Source organism: Pelobates fuscus, chromosome 12 (assembly GCF_036172605.1).
Source record: "Pelobates fuscus isolate aPelFus1 chromosome 12, aPelFus1.pri, whole genome shotgun sequence".
Lineage (NCBI taxonomy): Eukaryota > Metazoa > Chordata > Amphibia > Anura > Pelobatidae > Pelobates > Pelobates fuscus.
The window spans coordinates 126620995-126639437 of record NC_086328.1 but is presented as its reverse complement, the minus strand read 5'-3'; the positions used below and the strand labels follow the sequence as shown (position 1 = coordinate 126639437).

General features: G+C 39.0%; 1 protein-coding gene across 1 annotated transcript; it reads right to left on the bottom strand.

Moving 5' to 3' along the window:
* Window positions 1–6516: 6516 nt before the first annotated feature.
* On the bottom strand, window positions 6517–15188 carry PTPMT1 (protein tyrosine phosphatase mitochondrial 1). The gene is made up of 4 exons (XM_063438852.1): window positions 14964–15188; window positions 11791–11871; window positions 9576–9767; window positions 6517–7014 (listed from the first exon to the last, which is right to left on the bottom strand). The coding sequence occupies exons 1-4, from the start codon at window positions 15114–15116 to the stop codon at window positions 6871–6873; spliced, it is 570 nt and encodes a 189-aa protein (XP_063294922.1). The 5' UTR covers window positions 15117–15188; the 3' UTR covers window positions 6517–6870.
* Between the last annotated feature and the right edge of the window lie 3255 nt (window positions 15189–18443).

Genomic DNA, 18443 nt, shown 5'->3' with positions numbered 1-18443 from the left:
AATGTTTCCCAAATCAGCAGTTTTTTTAAATCTGAAATTTGAAGTTCCCTTGTCAATTCCTCAATTCACGGTTTATCTAATAAACCTGTAACTTTTTTTTGTAGGTAATTTGTTTTCTTTAAGCAAGTGACATGAGGAGCGCAATGAAGAATGTGTTGCTTTTATAGGACTTTTTTTCTCTAGAAAAAAACGGAAGTACATTGATTGCTAGCAAATGCTTTATTATTAGAGCTGAAATAGCTTAATTATTAGTCTACTCTCGTGTTTTATTGTAAATCAGGGGTTCTTAATTTTGTCTCAGAAGAACTCAAATTGCATATATGGTATTAACAAAGCAATCCATTCTTCAGTTTTAAAATCAATTCAGTTACTTAATTCTCCAGTTGTAAAACAAGCAAAATAAATTCTGCAAAATAACTTAAAAAGCCACTTCTCAGTTACAGGTGGTCTCTATTACTCCGGGAAACGATCTACTGTGAGTAGATGCCTGGGCCTTGATGGATATGATGTTCTGTGTTCCAACCTGTTTAATGAAATAGCTGACTTAAATGAACAGTTTGGCAGGTTAAATCTTACTCTTAGTGAACATGCATACGAAGCATCCACTAGGGTAACATACATCAAGACAGATAACTTTGGTATTGCATTTATGATATATATTATATTTAATGGTAACTAAGTCATCCTTTGGGAAGCAAACACACGCAGTGCCTAGGTTCACCATCACTGGCTAGTATATCCCGGATTGTCTCAATAGAAAACAGGATTTTATAAAAAATATATATATATATACTACATGGCTGACTGCACGCACGTAGGAAGTCTGTTTAATAATAATATCCCTTTAACCCCTTAAGGACCAAACTTCTTGAATAAAAGGGAATCATGACATGTAACACGTCATGTGTCCTTAAGGGGTTAAAAGGGATATCTGTCAATCTAAATACAGCTATACCTTGCAAAAAGTGTCTGTTTGAAATCCGTTAAAAAAATCCTTATTAAAAATGCACTGTGTGCAAATGTATGATTACTTTCTTAACAGATTTTGTGCTCTTCAAGCTACCTGAGATGTAAACATTAGAAGTAGGCACTACATAAAACAGAGGCCTCCCGCAAATAGAAAAACTACACTGCTGCGTGATTTAACGCAGAGTTAATAAACTTGTCTTTCTCACGTTAACATTTTATTCATTTATTCGGTAACTTTAATGTGGCTCTCACTTTCAGGAGCATTTGCATATTTTGTAAAGCCCCTAAAGGTGACATACCCACTCTGTGTGTGATGGTTGAAGGGTGAAGCTAAAGACACCCAACGCGGGTGCAACCATCTTTTATTTTTAGCTCCTTGTACTTCCTCCACGTCACTGCTGTAAAGTGACCCAGAGGCAGCAGAGCCGCTTTAAGCCGTCTGTAATGATGCATGTCAGTGCATCATCATTATCGTTTATATATTGCAGCTTATCAATGGGGATATAAGAAAATTAAGGGGGCCCTGCTCAAATGCGCATACACTCTAGGAAGATAGGGGGTATAAGAACACAAGAAGAAGAAATTCGGAATTGGGGAGAGTTTTGTAGGTAGGGCACCTGGGTCTAGGTCAATTGATGAAAGTATGGTGAAAGGTGACAAAACAAAGCAAATTTTTGAACCCCAAATAGCAGAGAAATAGTAATATTTTAGCATATGTCATCATTTTCATGCAATAATTCCCAATTGAATCATTATGTATCATAGTTATCACTTGAACATATTTTTTTGTTTATTTGTGTTGTGTTGAGGTGGTCATTTATTTATTAATTGTAAAGCGCAGACATAATAAAATGGGTAACATACATGTAATTGAAACAAGTTTGGATAAAGATTTATCAGATGGAGAAGGGCTCCGCTTAAATAAATATTGTTAACAGAAAAGTTCCAAAAGTGGAACAATGGCCAAGGAAAAGCGTGGATTCAACATTCAACATTCCACTTCTTTCCTACTATTACCCCACGTTTATAGCTTTGTGTCACTTTGCTTTTAGCAACAATGATGACACATTATAGGTGCCCTCTAAGCAACATAAACAGGACAGCTTGGTGAAGTGTTGCTTAGAGTGTTCCTTTTAAGAATCTACGGTATGAGTGTAACTTTGGCCTCCCAACTGTTTATGGACTAAACCTCTGGAGCGGTAACATCACATTACAGATAAATGATATATATAGAGAGCTGCTGCCATAGCCATCATGCCAGGTTGGTGGGTGTTACACTAAAACACTCATTTGTAAGTGAGCATTTTGTATGTAAAGCCATCCTTCCAATAGGAAACATTATGGACCTTTCATATTGTACAATCTACTTTTCTATAACCAAGGGCTCAAATATTAGTAGGCAAGTAAAAATCTGTGTAACATCATTCCTATAAATGTATATTTTTTACAGCTATTTTTCTTTTCTTTTTAAATGAATTTACTCACAGTATATGTATATATTGACAAGGGCTGTCATTGCATTCTAATTTATAGCTTTATCTTGTGGTTCTGCAGGAACTGCCAGTGTATTTTTTGGGGTGGCCTGTGGTATTTATTATTTACTGAGAAAAGATGGGTTTAATATATATATTTTTCTTTTGACAGTTCGGTACTGTTATATAAATGTTTATCTGAAGGCATAATTAGAAGGTACTGGCTAAATGCCCTTTTCTGTGTTTTCTAGATTTATTTAAATTGCACCCCATTAATGCATATCACTTCCTGTTCTTCTGTACAAGTAACCATGTGCCTGTATGTGAGATCTGCCTTATCAGTACTAATCAAAATCCAAACCAAATGTACCATCTATGTTTAGACTTCACACTACAGAGGACACCCTAATTTTTAAAGCATTTCACAGATAATGCATTAAAAAGTAATGCAAAAAAAGGTGGCACTGTTTAGTTGGTCTAATTGCACCTACAAGGAAACCCCTCCTATATTTGGAAGAGACACTGCAACCAATAACATCTCATTTTAGTCTGTAGGGTCTCTGTCCCCCACAAGCAGTTCCAATCATCACTGAGGATAAGTTGAACTGCTCTGTAAGCTGATAGCAGTCATACCGCAGCTAATATCAGTTTACGGATTAGTGAACTGAGCTACGTACACTGATCAACGCAACTGATGTTCACTACATACATTTGCGCTCCTTCTTGGAAGAGGAGCAAGCTTGGTCCCAGTGGTGTGAGGTGTATCCAAACAAAATTTATATTAGTTAGAGGAAGCCGAGGGTCCGGGCTGCCTGACTGACCGCTCCGAGGGGCAAGCTTAAAGCTACCATGATTTTAACAAATTGCTGCAATTCTAAGCCACTCTCAGGGTGGAGATTTGTGAAGCATTGGATTTAAACAATGTACAACAGACAATGTACCTTGATGCAAATGTGAACCCTTTCAGTTTGTATACTCTGTTCCTCTCTATGCTTGTGTTGTCAGAAGGGACTACGTATTTTATTATGGTCTGCATTATTGTCTCAATGAAATGCAAAAGAATGGAGAACCTCTACACTTTGTTACACCACCCAACCTATTGCAGGGAACTTGTAACCAACACCTTGAATGGGTAGAATGTAAAAAAGCAACGGACTTGCAATGAATTAAACTTAATTATAAATCGTTGGCTAAAATAGAATATTTGGAAGAATCCTCTCACTGCTCTACTAACAGATTATTATTATTTTTTGCCTAAATTTGCAGTTTGGTTTACTATGAATTGTTTAGTAAATAAAAATAAATGTTTTTGGATGTGTTTCTTTGTGATATCGCAATCATTCATAAGCAAATTAGATGCTACCACCTAGAATGGGTGATAGGACTTATAGAGTGATGCAGCACTCAAACATTTCATTTTTATGTATATGGTTTGCAAAAGGTAGATTTAATGTACTCAATACAATTTTTGGTATTTTTTTTGTTTGTTTTTTTAACAAAAAGAATAAATACAAATTGGATTGCTAATTTGTAGTTCAAAATAGCTGAACTTCTAAACCTTTGCTACTGTGGCCTAAGTTTAAGTTCCCTTGTCAGGTGTATTTGGTTTCGTGAGTAAACCCCCAAGTGTGAAAGCTGTTGGGAATAATTTACATCTCTACACTATTAAATGAGGAGGCAGGAGTGCACTGCATCATTAATTAATAGATAAATATATAACGGAAGGCTAAGCCCAGTGGAGAGATCGAATAATATAATCTTAATTTCCAGTGTACACTGCTACATTCTCATACAAGCATTTGCTGTTTGTGTTTTGTTTTTCTTATTCAATATACAATGAATAATTTTATGTGATGAACACATTTTATCTATTATTTTTGTCTGTGTGTGTGCTTCTAATAAAACTACCGTATATACTCGAGTATAAGCCGACCCGAATATAAGCCGAGGCCCCTTAATTTACCCCAAAAAACTGGGAAAACTTATTGACTCGAGTATAAGACTAGGGTGGGAAATGCAGCAGCAACTGGTAAATTTCTAAATAAAATTAGATCCTAAAAAAATTGTTAATTGAATATTTATTTACAGTGTGTGTATATAATGAATGCAGTGTATGAGTGCAGTGTGTGTATGAGAATGCAGTGTGTGTGTGTGTGTGTGTGATGCAGAGCCTTGGTGGGCATTTTTATTATTTTTTTTAATTATTATAATTGTAATATTATTTTTGTTATATAATTTTTTTAATATTATTTTATTATAATTTTTACTTTTTTCGTCCCCCCTCCCTGCTTGATACATGCCAGGGAGGGGGGCTCTCACTCCCTGGTGGTCCAGTGGATGGGCACTGTGTAGGAGGGGGGCTGGCAGAGCTCTTACCTCTCCTGCAGCTCCTGTCAGCTCCCTCCTCCTCCGCGCTGGTCCGTTCAGCACCTCTGTCAGCCTCCACTGTAAGTCTCGCGAGAGCCGCACTATGACCCCGCGGCTCTCGCGAGACTTACACTGGGAGCTGACAGAGGTGCAGCCCTCACAGCCCCCAGTCTGTATTATGGCAATGTAAATTGCCATAATACAGACAGACAGTGACTCGAGTATAAGCAGAGTTGGGGGTTTTCAGCACAAAAAATGTGCTGAAAAATTCGGCTTATACTCGAGTATATACGGTAAACCTGTAAATGTTTGACCGTTTTAATATATATTGTTTGCAGAGTGAGATTAATCCTATTTACCTGCTGTTTTCTATTGAAGTGTGGTACTGGTTCATTTTTGCTCTTAAATTAAGACAAAGAAAAATGTAAAATTTGTTTGTGAAATTACAGACTGTATGAGATAAGCACGAGATATTTACCTGTGGAGTCTTGTATACAGGGCTCAAAATATTCACTCCCCATCAGCGTGAGAAAATTTAGTCCTGGTGAGTGTGCTATGGACGAGTACGTTTTTATGCCCGATTAATAGCGTAGAAATGTCATACCGTGTGTGTAATTTGTGTCCCAGAATTGCTCTTTCTTCGCAACCACATGGAAGATTTCTTGAGAGTAACCACTAATTTTAGAGCTCTAATATTAACCCCTTCACAGCATTACATGTCTTCCTCTATAGTGGGCTTTAACACCTTTAGGACGACATGGCATGTCCTAACATTTTGGTGTGAGCATGGTTAAATTCCTCAATACCCAGAGCTCCCCTCTGTCAGCTGGGCCATTTTTTTTTAGTGGCCCCAGACTAACAGATGCGCTGTATGCAGAGCTCAAAATGAGCACTGCTACAACCATTTAAATCGGACTTGACTGCAAAGCTGAGTATGAGGAGGGTTAAATCCTTGCTCACACCAGGGAGTCTCAGGTATCAATTGATACTGGCTCACCTCTGTAAGCTGGGGTGACATTTAGTGATGAGCTGTATGCAGAGCTCAAAGTAAGCATTGTATATAGCCCTTTAAATACATTAAGAACACAGCGGCTGAGCAGATTGTGCAGAGCAGCTGTGTTCCTGGGCTGGCAGGTGCTCAAGTGAGACCCCCGGGGTTTGGACTGACCTTGACAGGGTTTCCAAGCATGCCAATTGTGATCATTGTAATTATGACATATTACGGAGATATGCATGCAATGCTGAAAAAAAGCAGTAGATGGCGGCAACATACAACTTTTACCACTCTACTGATTTTAGTAAAGCATTTCCTTGGGGTTTGTGTAGGGTAAGTGCTAGGGTAAGGTTAATGCCGTTTTTAGGGTTTATGTAGGGTTATGGTCAGTGTTAGGGTTAAAGCAGTCATAGTGTTATAGTTAGTATAGGCTTAGGGTTGGTAGAGCATTAGGAGGGTTGGTATTAGCAACCACAAATTTCGATCCTAGACATATGAGGAATTAATTTACAATCAGGACTGATACGTGAAAATATTTTGGGCTCTTTATTTGTATAAAGATTATTATAAGCAAATATGTGGGAAAAAAAAACAACAACCTTCTTTAACATTTTATTAACACAATGTTGTGTTAAGTATACATATAGGATGTTAAAGCCCGTTCTGTCCTTTATAAAAACAATATGTAATATTTATGGGATAAAACATTAGATTATGTATCTATATATGTCGATGTGTGTATTTGGGGTCTGCCCTTTTATGTACCAGCAGTAAAATTATTTCCCTGCATCTCCCAAAAAATAAAAGCAACAACAAAAGTGAGCATATTAAGGGAAGCATACGGCTTTAACAATTATCCAGGTACTTTAATTAATCTTAGAATTCCTTATTTTTAAAAATCATTTAACCTATGAAAATATTGCACTTTTGCTATGTATGACTCAAGAGCTAATGTGACGTCTTGACAACAATCCCAAGACACAGCCAGGTCATGGAAGTGGGTGAACTCTTTGGATGAACCAGAGGTGAAAGATGAGAGGGCAGTTCTTGATAGACTTTCTTTCTTTATTACCCTCCACTCTCTGGTGCTCTGGCGTTAGCAACTGAATCGTAGAATCTTTCCAGAACTTGGTGTTGTGACTCTCGGATTATGATGTGTGGCCTGATACGTGCGATAAAGTCCTCCGCATAATCAGGAGTCCATTTGTGTCTCTGTGAAAAACAAAAATGAGCTGCGGGTAAACTGGCTATGTTTGCAGTACTGGAACAAGTAAGACTATAATTCCACTAAAAATACAATTATTTTCTAATTAAACTCAAATGTGTGTGATGTGCAATGGGGTAACGATCTCCAAAATGTATTGCAAATGGACAGTTTGGATGATGAGTTATTGTACAATTCCCAGTGCAAAAATATATTTCTCTTGTTTGCAAGAAACAAAACAAAAACCTCTAATGAATGTTAAAGTATACAACGCAGCACATTTATTGACCTTTTATGTAACAAAAAAATTATATATATATATATATATATATATATATTAAAGAATGTCTTTATCAAATAAAGCTTACTCTCTGTTAGTTATGTTTGAAGATTGCCAGGTAGCTCAAGTTTGTAAATGTGCACACTGCTGATAAAAGTAATATTTGGAAATAGATACTTGAATATTGTTGTCTGCATGCGTTGTCATTTCCCCCTCCCCCCCCCCCCCGATTTTCACAAATTTAATGGGTTAGTGGAGAATTTGAAATTTAGTCGTTTGTTCAGTTGAAGAATTCAACATATAATTGCTCTTAAATGCATTGAAAGCTGGGGTCATTGTTCCAGTTCTTCGCTTTCAAACGGAGTGTTTCAGACACTTAAATAGTTCTATAAACTATTAGATAACTTTAGGGCAAATGTGATAAAGTTTGGACATTGTTGGCATCCCTACAACCTAGAAACTGGACTTTTACTCATTCCAGTAGTACTTAAAGACAGATCTTCGAAAGCAAGTAATTCAAGGATACCCTAGCCACATAACCACTACATGCTCTGTCTCTAAACTCTGTCTACAATTTGTGTCAAACTGTTTAGCACTGGTAGGGCTCTCCTCCGCACCCAGAGATCAGTCGCTTATCATGCCTTAGTTAAAGGACCACTATAGGCACCCAGACCACTTCAGCTCAATGAAGTGGTCTAGGTGCCAGGTCCATGTAGGGTTAAACCCTGCCTGCTGTAAACCTAGCAGTTTCAGAAAAACTGATATGTTTACATATGGGTTAATCCAGTCTCACTGACAGCCGCTAGAGGAAATTCCACGATTCTCACTGTGATTTTCACAGTGAGAAGACGCCAGCGTCCATAGGAAAGCATTGAGAATGCTTTCCTATGGACTGAGTGAATGCACATTCAGCCGAAGAAGGAGTAGAGTCCCCAGCGGCGAGGGAGCCCGGCGCTGGAGAAAGGTAAGCGTTTAACCCCTTCCTCCCCTTAGAGCCAGGTGGGAGTGGGACCCTGAGGGTAGGGTGAGGACCTAAAGACCATATAGTGCCAGGAAAACGAGTTTGTTTTCCTAGCACTATAGTGGTCCTTTAAGAGCAGAGCTTTGTCAGAGGATATAAAGGTAAGAGTTAAACACACAGCGTTATTTACTAACGTGATAACTGTCTGGAATTCAAAGTTAATTCTAAATTTAAGGTCAAATAGGAAGCATAGTTGACGTGTAGAATCTTTTTTTCCATATTGGCTTTTTTGGCCTTAAATTAGAAAGAAAAAAAAAATTGCATTCCCAACAATTCTCGTTTCAGTAAATACATCTAAAATATGGAGCTATTCACTAAACCAGTAATTTTGTTTAAGTAACACTGCAGATTTTAGACCACAATAAGTGAGCTAGAAACCTGGTAGACTACAATAAAATGTCTCTTTTGGGTGTTATTATCCCCATTTCCATAGCCTACTTTAAAAAATGCAACATATGGATAATGGCAAGCTTGGGACAGAACTGTGAAAAATCCTAGTGCAATTTATGCTGCAAACTGACAAAAGTAGTTTAATTAACTTTCCCGGGTAATTTGGAGCTATTCAGTGTGGTGCATAAGCACACTCACAATTACTTGTTAATTATTCTAAAAAAGGAAGAGAACAAAATGTCTCCATCCAGACAGACCATATTTTCAAGTATTGCTTAGTAGGTTCATGAATAGCAGCTGTCAGCCTTTCCAATCTACTCAGATACCATATTGTAACATTGATATGACTGTGCCTTTTATTTTTAAAATAACAAACCAGTAGATGTGACACAGCCATGCATCCCCCACCCGCTGAGCTCCAGTGTGACATGCGATCAGCGTGCTGGATAATTAGAGCATTGGTTAATGTGGTCTGCGCCAGGATAAAACACAGACTGAACACTTGTTCAGTAAAAATAAGCTAAATGGGGAAGGAAGATTTTATAATCTCGCAAGCTGGTGTATATGAAACAGGGAGACATGATTTTAGGTTCCATGACCAATTTCTGGGTGGCTATGAGACTTTGGATTTGTCAAATCCTAATAAGTCTGAGGATAAAATGGCACAAGTGCTACTTGAGATACATGGCATTTGATCCTATGCAGGGAACCTTCAATGTGAACCTCAACTCACTGGTAGAAGCCATTAATTGGCTTAATGCTCACCAGTCCCTGCCCCTAAAAGTATCAGTGTTCAGCAAACTTAATCTGACGGACATCTGCAAATTTTACAGCTCTAAGGTTAAAACGTAATTTTATCTTCTGTTACAAAATCTCACCTCTATTAAATAGGCTGCTACCATTGTAGCACTGCGAGATCGGCCTGCCTTACAGTGGATATAAACGCTGTTCCCATCATGCTGGTGCTTGTGAAGAAATGCCACCCCTCTCTGTAAGTTCTCCAATGTGGGGACCCCTGTGAAGTCCAGTGTGCTGAGTCGCAGTTGTTCTACTCCCAAAGCTTGCCACTGCTGTAAAATGAGACAGTTACAGAGTTATATAGGCAGAAAAAAGACTTGCGTCCATCAAGTTCAGCCTTACTCACATATGTTTTTGCTGTTGATCCCAAAGAAGGCAAAAAAGCCCAGTCTGTAGCGCTTCCAATTTTGCAACAAACTAGGAAAAAAATCCTTCTTGACCCCAGAATGGCAGTCAGATATCTCCTTGGATCAAGCAGCTATTACCCCAATAATTAGAAATTATATCCCTGTATGTTGTGTTTTTGCTAGTATTTATCCAGTTGCAGTTAAACATCTGTATGGACTCTGATAAAAGGTTAGTTTGACATGACCTATGTTTCATAAAACCATGCTGATTATTGCTAATAACAAAGTTCTTCCCAATGAATTCCTGAATATTATCACTTAATAGCCCTTCAAATATTTTCCCAGTCACAGAAGTTAAGCTCACGGGTCTATAATGAAATGACATGAAAACCAAACTACGGATGTCACTTTTATCAGCCATTGATGAATTACTAATACAGTAACCATGTGACATACGTCACTTCTGCAGCTAAACTAAACATCCCATGATGCAAAGGGAGGATATGGCTCACACAGTATCATAGTAAATGGTCTAGCTCAACAACTGGTGGAGAGGCGCCTTTTGGATAGATCAGCTTAGGAAAATAAACAAAATAGCCCCATAAAATGCACTAGTGCTGCAGTTGTTCAACATTCACAACATGACAACATTCCTATGTGTTTTCACATGTTTGTTATGTCTGTGTTAAAGGAACACTTCCCACCATTAAAGCACTTCAGCATGCTTTGGGCATTTATTGCATGTCCCTGAAGGCCTATTTTCTAAACCATCCCTTTTATAAATCAGCTTAGTCACACCTTCCAGCTGTCAATATGTCAACAGCAAGAGCATGGCCTACTTTACTAGCTTTGAAGGGACACTACGGACCTCTAAAGCACTTTAGCTTGGTGAAAGATTTTGTGTGATGAGTGTGTCCTATTTTTTTCCATTTTGCAAAAAGTGCAGAATTCAATAGAAATTGACACATTTATGAATTAATCTGGTTACACCCCCTGGCTGTCAAGCAGAAAACCGGTCCTGTTACTTCCTGGTTTTGTTTGGTCAGTGGAGCTAAACTCAAGAGGCAGCAATAGCTCAGAGCTCCAGCCTTGAAAAGCTTTTCTCATTGAGCTGCGTTGGGAAGTCTGTGATTGGACAGCCACAGAAAGTCTGGGCGGGGTTAGAACGGGAGGGATTGCAAAGGCAGCAGACAAGAAAACTTTAGGTTTTGCGAGCTGTTTTTAGATATACCACCGAAAGAAAAAAAATGCATAATTAAATGCATGAATGTTTTCATTTGTGGTATATCTATTAAAACAGTGATTTATTTATTTATTTCGTATTTGGACAGTGGCGTGTCCCTTTAAATGTAGCTCAGAGCACACTGGGTTCAATGCTTCTCTATGAGAAGCATTTGTATTGGTCTATGTCACCAAACTTTCTGTAAGGCAAGCATTGGATTGGAAGGAGATCATCCAGTTAGTACTGAATGGGACAGAGGTCATCGGGATTGATAATCTCACTGTAGGAAGCTCTTTAAATAAAACTGGAACAGGTAATCTTGGGCCAAAAAAGGCCTACCCTCGTAAATATGATCATTTAATTAAAACTGACATTTACATTTTGTTTGTTTCCTTTTATTCTAAATCATATCAGAGAAACAATAAACAAAAACAAATTGTAAACTGTTTATTTTAAAGGTTTACAAAGATAAATGAAACCCCTGTTTGCGGCATTGCAATCAATGTTGTTTTGGTGCTGATAGTGTTTCTTTAAGCAGGTACGCCAAAATATCTGAGTCTAGGAAATGAAAAGCCCCCAATGAAATAAAGAAAAAACTGAAACAGAAAGAGAGAATATAAAACACAGCCTAAAGACTATGAAACAAGCACGTTCAGTTACATTTACATATCAGTTCCATTACATGGACTCTAAGGACACGCATAACTCTATGTTTTATTCACTCACCTCAGCAGAGTTGCAGAGTAGCTTAGTCTCATATTCTTCATTCATAGTTATGACTCCACGGACATTTTCGTCATTAACCAACTGAAAAAAAACAAACAAAGATGTATCATTTAAAGGGTCACTATAGTCACCAAACAACTTTAGCTTAATGAAGCAGTTTTGGTGTATAGATCATGCCCCTGCAGTCTAACTGCTCGGTTCTCTGCCATTTAGGAGTTAAATCACTTTGTTTATACAGCCCCGGTCACACCTCCCTGCATATGACTTATATAGCCTTCCTAAACACTTCCTGTAAAGAGTACTCTAATGTTTACACTTCCACTATTGTAAATTATATTTAATTCAGAATTGGTAATCTTCTGCTCTGTTAATAGCTTGCTAGACCCAGCAGGAGCCTCCTGTATGTAACTAAAGTTCAATTTACAGAGTAGGAGATTAACCCCTTAAGGACACATGACGTGTGTGACATGTCATGATTCCCTTTTATTCCAGAAGTGTGGCCCTTAAGGGGTTAAAAACATTTAAAATAAGTTACAGGTGATTGAAAATGACACCATTTTGTTTGTATGCAGGCTGTGTCAGTCACAGTCAGGGGAGGAGTGACTAGGGCTGCATGAACAGAATCAAATGTGATTTAACTCTTAAATGGCAGTGAATTGACCGGTGAAACTTCAGAGGCATGATCTATACAGCCAAACTGCTTCATTAAGCTAAAGTTGTTTTAGTGACTATAGAGTATCCAAGACTTTTTATAATTTGAGTTGCTTAACCTGTTAAATAGTAGCAGACGGGATATAAACCCGTCAGTAACTGTTGCCATGGCATATAACCAGGAGATTTGATCTGCCAATATATTCTATTTGATTCTGGACTCTCGGCTAGCAGAGGATTACAGAAGTATAACAGAACAACAATGACTAATGTGAGACTTGTAGGTAATTGTAATTCAAATTCAATCTCAACTTTAAGGCCAAAGCAATCAAACTGAAAGCTTGGCCGAGTTGGAGAATTTTTCCAGTTCGGCTACTTGGGTCTTATGTCTAAAATTAACTTTTAACTCCTGACAATGATCACTTTAGTGAAATAACCCTGTAAGTGTGGACTACAACTGGACTCCCGGAAAGCTGCCTGGACCATAGTCAACTCTCATTAATTTATTTGAGATTTACCTATTAAGTCACTATGCCCCACTCCCTCTAGCATGTAAGCTCATTGAGCAGGGCCCTCAACGCCTCTGTTCCTGTGCGTCCAACTTGTTTGCATACCTATGGATCTGTGAGGAGATATAAGAGGGGCTAGAATTGTTCAGTGCTTTATATGTATTGGTTAGCACTTTGAATTGACTCCTATAGGATACCGGAAGCCAATGTAAGGACTGACAAAGGGGTGAGAGGACTGACTAGAGAGGATAATCAGACTGTAGCGGGGCAATACGGCTTTTGGAAAGACCAATCAGGAGAGGGTTACAATAATCCATGCGGGAAATTACTAGAGCATGGACAAGCTCCTTGGTAGTAGCTTGCGTAAGAAAGGGGCGGATGCGGGCTATGTTTTTAATATGGAATCTACAGGACTTTTCCAACAGTTTCTGTAAGTCAGGGAGATGACCCCATATTCACTTTATCATGGACTTGTCTGGGGGTATACAAGGAATTTGGCTTTTAAAAGACAATGGAAATTGTAAAAATATATACGTTTACTGGCATTAACTAATTTGGCTGTTGCATGTAGTAAAGATATAAGAGAAATTATAATCAGCCTAATATTTAAAGATGAAATCTAAGTATGTATAATACGTGAGCACTCACAGGACTCTGCCAAAAGTGAAAAATGTATTCCATAAATAAAGTGACACCAATCATCAACGTGTTGGAACGCACTGGTTATTGGAGATATATATCAATCATTTAATGTTCACAAAAACATTTTGCCATTTAAAGTGATGACCAATGCTACACATCTAAACCTGCAAATGGCAACCACTAAGTCCATTGAGAAATAGGTGCCTGTGAATTTATCCCAACCTATAGGAATTATCATTAGAATAGGGGAATGATGACGAGGGATATAAACAAGTGGCTCGATCCTCCTTTTCCTACAGAGCACCGCAATTATGGAATAACCTCAGGGACACAGACAAATCTTCATTCAATCTAAAATCTTTTAAGAGATCTATGGCAATATACCTCAACACAGAATGGACCTGTCATGGTTGAATATATTTATTACGTGTTATGTATTAAAAGACCACTATAGTGCCAGGAAAACGAGTTTGTTTTTAAACTCAAACTCGTCTTGGCACTATATAGTCCATAGGTCCCTTTCCTATGGACGTTCTGCGTGCTCACTGCGATTTTTCGCATTGAGCGCCGTGGAAGCGCCTCCAGCAGCTGTCAGGAAGACAACCTGTAGAGGCTGGATTAACCCTTAAATGTAAACATAGCAGTTTCTCTGAAACTGCTATGTTTACAGCAAAATGGGTTAGCCCTAGATGGACCTGGTACCCTGACCACTTCATTGTGCTGAAGTGGCCTGGGTGACTATAGTGGTCCTTTTAATTTAGATGTGTGTGTATAGATAGTTTGTATATTGTAATTGTTTGTAATATTGTATCCTATTGTAACAATGCAATGTTTTGTGGACAAAGACCCAGGACATACTTGAAAACGAGAGAAATCTCAATGTATCCATCCCGGTAAAATATTTTATAAATAAATCTGTTTGTCCCTTACAATATAAAAAATATATACCCCCCCCAACAAACACCTATTAATTGTGCTAATTTATAGGGCTATAAACTAGTCTTTATCAATATTTTTAGCTGGATCAGTAGAGCCTTATTGGAAGCTGTGTTTACAATCATTGCAGCATTGTGTGTTTGGAACAAGTTTCAGGAATTGTTATTTCAGCTATTTAAACCTGAGATCCTGTTATTAGAAAAAGGGGAGTACAAGAGCATTCAAAGTGCATTTCATATCCAGATATAAATGTTGATTATAATAATAATAATAATAACAATAATTTCATATTTCAGGTCAAACTAGCCGAATTGGAAACAGAACAGAATTGGGGAATGTTTCCGGTGCGGCTACTTTGGCCTGCGACCTGCCTCAGGCGTACATAACCATGAAGGGGACAGGTCACGTGACACGGTGCGCATGCGCGGTAGCTACCGTGTCGCTCATTCCGCGGAAGGGCAGCGCTCCCAGGAGAACCGTGTCATCGATCCGATCGTACCAGTTCCTGTCCGTTACCTTCCTCATCAGCACGTTGTACAGCAAGCTCGGGTAAAAGAGCACCCGGGCGGCCAGCCACTGGACGGGCATGGCTATACTGCTGGCAATGGCTACCGGGTTCTGCAGCTGCGAGCCGAGGCCGCCATCTTCCCTACTGGCACTTCCGCCGGAAACCGGAAGTGCAAAGGATCCATTGGAAGTGTGGGCAAGGGTATCAGTTCCATCAGGACACAGGAGGACCAAAACAGGCTCAGAGTTGGACATTTCACTATTTACAAAGAAAACATTATTTATTAAAGTCAGGAGGCTGCTTTTGAGCTGGGTTCATTATTCAGAGATAAATGCACTTAAAGTGTAAATTAGGATGGCTTCAGTTACAGGGACAGGGGTTGGCGCCCCTTTTTATGTTTGTGTGGCAAGGGGGGTAGCTCTATGATTGTATTTTGCCAATGCTGGCAGAGTTTCTTTACTATATTGTAGGTGAACACAATGAGGCTATGGTCTATAATTTGGCTAAATGTTACCTGCTATTGGCACTAAATACTGCGGTAAACTTAAAGGAACACTATAGTCACCTAAATTACTTTAGCTAAATAAAGCAGTTTTAGTGTATAGATCATTCCCCTGCAATTTCACTGCTCAATTCACTGTCATTTAGGAGTTAAATCACTTTGTTTCTGTTTATGCAGCCCTAGCCACACCTCCTGTGGCTATGATTGACAGAGCCTGCATGGAAAAAAAAAACTGGTTTCACTTTCAAACAGATGTAATTTACCTTAAATAATTGTATCTCAATCTCTAAATTGAACTTTAATCACATACAGGAGGCTCTTGCAGGGCCTAGCAAGCTATTAACATAGCAGGGGATAAGAAAATCTTAATTAAACAGAACTTGCAATATAGAAAGCCTAAATAGGGCTCTCTTTACAGGAAGTGTTTATGGAAGGCTGTGCAAGTCACATGCAGGGAGGTGTGACTAGGGTTCATAAACAAAGGGATTTAACTCCTAAATGGCAGAGGATTGAGCAGTGAGGCTGCAGGGGCATGTTCTATACACCAAAACTGCTTCATTAAGCTAAAGTTGTTCAGATGACTATAGTGTCCCTTTAACCCCTTAAGGACACATGACATGTGTGACATGTCATGATTCCCTTTTATTACAGAAGTTTGGTCCTTAAGGGGTTAAAATAGATCTGCAAAAATTAGGCTAAATAGCCAAGCAGTGATTATAGTTTAACTAAGCCCCCCCCCCCCTTCCCCAAGTTGTATTCTTTTTTTTATTTTTATTTACATTTGGAATTCAGTTTTTATTATTGTAGTTGTTTAGGAAATAGACTTAGGTTTTCTAAACACTTTTCAGATTTTTGTATGTATCACAAAAATTAGCAAAGCATTAACATATTTGTAGTAACCTACCAGGTGTGACTAGTGTACCCCAATACAGAAATATGTAATTTTACTTCAAAACACCTGTACAAGGCAATGTGTGGCCGTTTGTAGGTGTATCAGGGATTGCCAGAACAAGAAATGGGCTGTCCTGCTGTATGGAGAATTCACATGATGCAGTAGAGTAATTGAAGAATCATGTGGCATATGAATGCTACATACTGCAGGGCAGCACTTTACATGTACTGCCAGTCAATATGAAGAAGTGATATGTGTCCGGGAAAACGTGGTGGAACTGGCAAACCTAGTTATGGCCCTCACAGGGGAATATCTAATAATGGGTGTCCTTCCCCCTTCGAAGACTGAGTTGGCGTAGATCAGGCTTACCCAAACTCCAGCTCTCCAGATGTTGCTGAACTACAACTCCCATGATTTTCAATCTATTTCATTCATAGAGTCATGGGAGTTGTAGTTCAGCAACGTGTGGAGTGCCGGAGTTTGGGGAAACCTGGCATAGATCATGATAGACCACAGGGTGTTTTAGTGGATTAAGTATTGCCAGATCGACTTGTTTTTCTGGACACATCACTTTCCCATGTTGATGGGCAGTGCGTGGAATATGTAAAACACATCCACCGCTCAACAGAATTTTAAAAATCAGTTCCTTTGAGATTGCATGTTATTCCCCCCTTCTAAAACATTCCTTTGGTGCTTTCCCTGAAAGTCAGTGGTACGGTAATCAGCTCAACCTTACAATCTCACTGTCTTGGAGTTATATTTGATTCTGGCCTCATTCTTACACCCCTTATACATTCTGTCTGCATTGACTGTCATTATTACCTTGAAGGAACACTCCGGACACCATAACAACTTAATCGGAATGAAGTTGCTATGGTGCCCAGAGGTACTTTGCTTATGCTGTAATTCAATTAGCAGCGACCCTGTCTGAGACTTCCTGGTTTAAAGGGACACTGTAGGCACCCAGACCACTTCAGCTCATTGAAGTGGTCTGTGTGCTGTGTCCCTTTTGCACCTAGTGCTGCAATGTAAAACATTGTTCCAGAGAACTGCAATGTTTCCATTGCAGCTCTAAGTCTGCCATCAGTGGCACTAGGGGACTTTTGGTCCGTTATCTGATGCTGAACTGTCCCACAGTCAGATGCACACAGTAATTCACATATACTGTCAAATACAGCCACATGCACATAGTCCCAGGCACATAGTCACTCGCACAGTTACAGGCAGACAGTCACACACAAAGGCACAAGCTGACACACACACACTCTCTCTCTCTCTCTCTCTCTCTCTCTCTCTGCCATTCACTCACACAAACAGTTATAGGCACACACACACTTTTAAAAATAGACAGTCACAAACAGTTACAGGCAGACGTGTGATGACACCCAGTTTGTAAAGCACTGCTTTAAAGGGTTTCTATCGTGTAAGGAATAAATAAAAAATGTTGACCCTCCAACATAGCGCATTAGGCCCTCCCCATACGAAAGCTTTGCGAATCGTAGGCATGTCCAGTGTCAGGTGACCAAAAGTCGGTTAGCCACCAGGAAGTGCCTTGAGTGGCTGTCTGATTGACAGCCACTAGAGGCAGTCTTAGTGCTGCAATGTAATAATTGCAGATTCTCTAAAACTACAATGTTTTACATTACAGGACTAAGGGGGGCAGGGACACTGCACTCAGACCATTTTCAATCAGATGAAGTGGTCTGGGTGACTATAGTGTCCCTTTAAAGGAAAGCTAGCACCATGGACCTCCTGGCATCATCACAACTTAATTCCAAACAAGTTGTTATGGTACCCGGACTGTTCCTTTTAAAAAAAAAACCCAAAAAACAATATGCAAAGACACAATCTCCAGCCGACCATCCCAGTCTCTTCCATAAATGTAGACCATAAATTCAAAAGTATTTTTCCAAGTTGATTCACCTTTCATTACATCCACCAAGAGGTAACCACGTTCCGTTAACTTGGAACAAGACTTAGGGATTTATGTCTTATTTTCACTTTTAAAAACAT

Excerpts from the sequence above, each read along its gene's own strand:
- PTPMT1 (XM_063438852.1), bottom strand. The coding sequence starts at position 15,116 with ATGCCCGTCCAGTGGCTGGCCGCCCGGGTGCTCTTTTACCCGAGCTTG. Across the intron at positions 11,872-14,963 it reads TCCGCGGAATGAGCGACACG|TTGGTTAATGACGAAAATGT; the intron begins GTAGCTACCGCG and ends GTTTTTTTTCAG. Across the intron at positions 9,768-11,790 it reads TACTCTGCAACTCTGCTGAG|CAGTGGCAAGCTTTGGGAGT; the intron begins GTGAGTGAATAA and ends CTCATTTTACAG.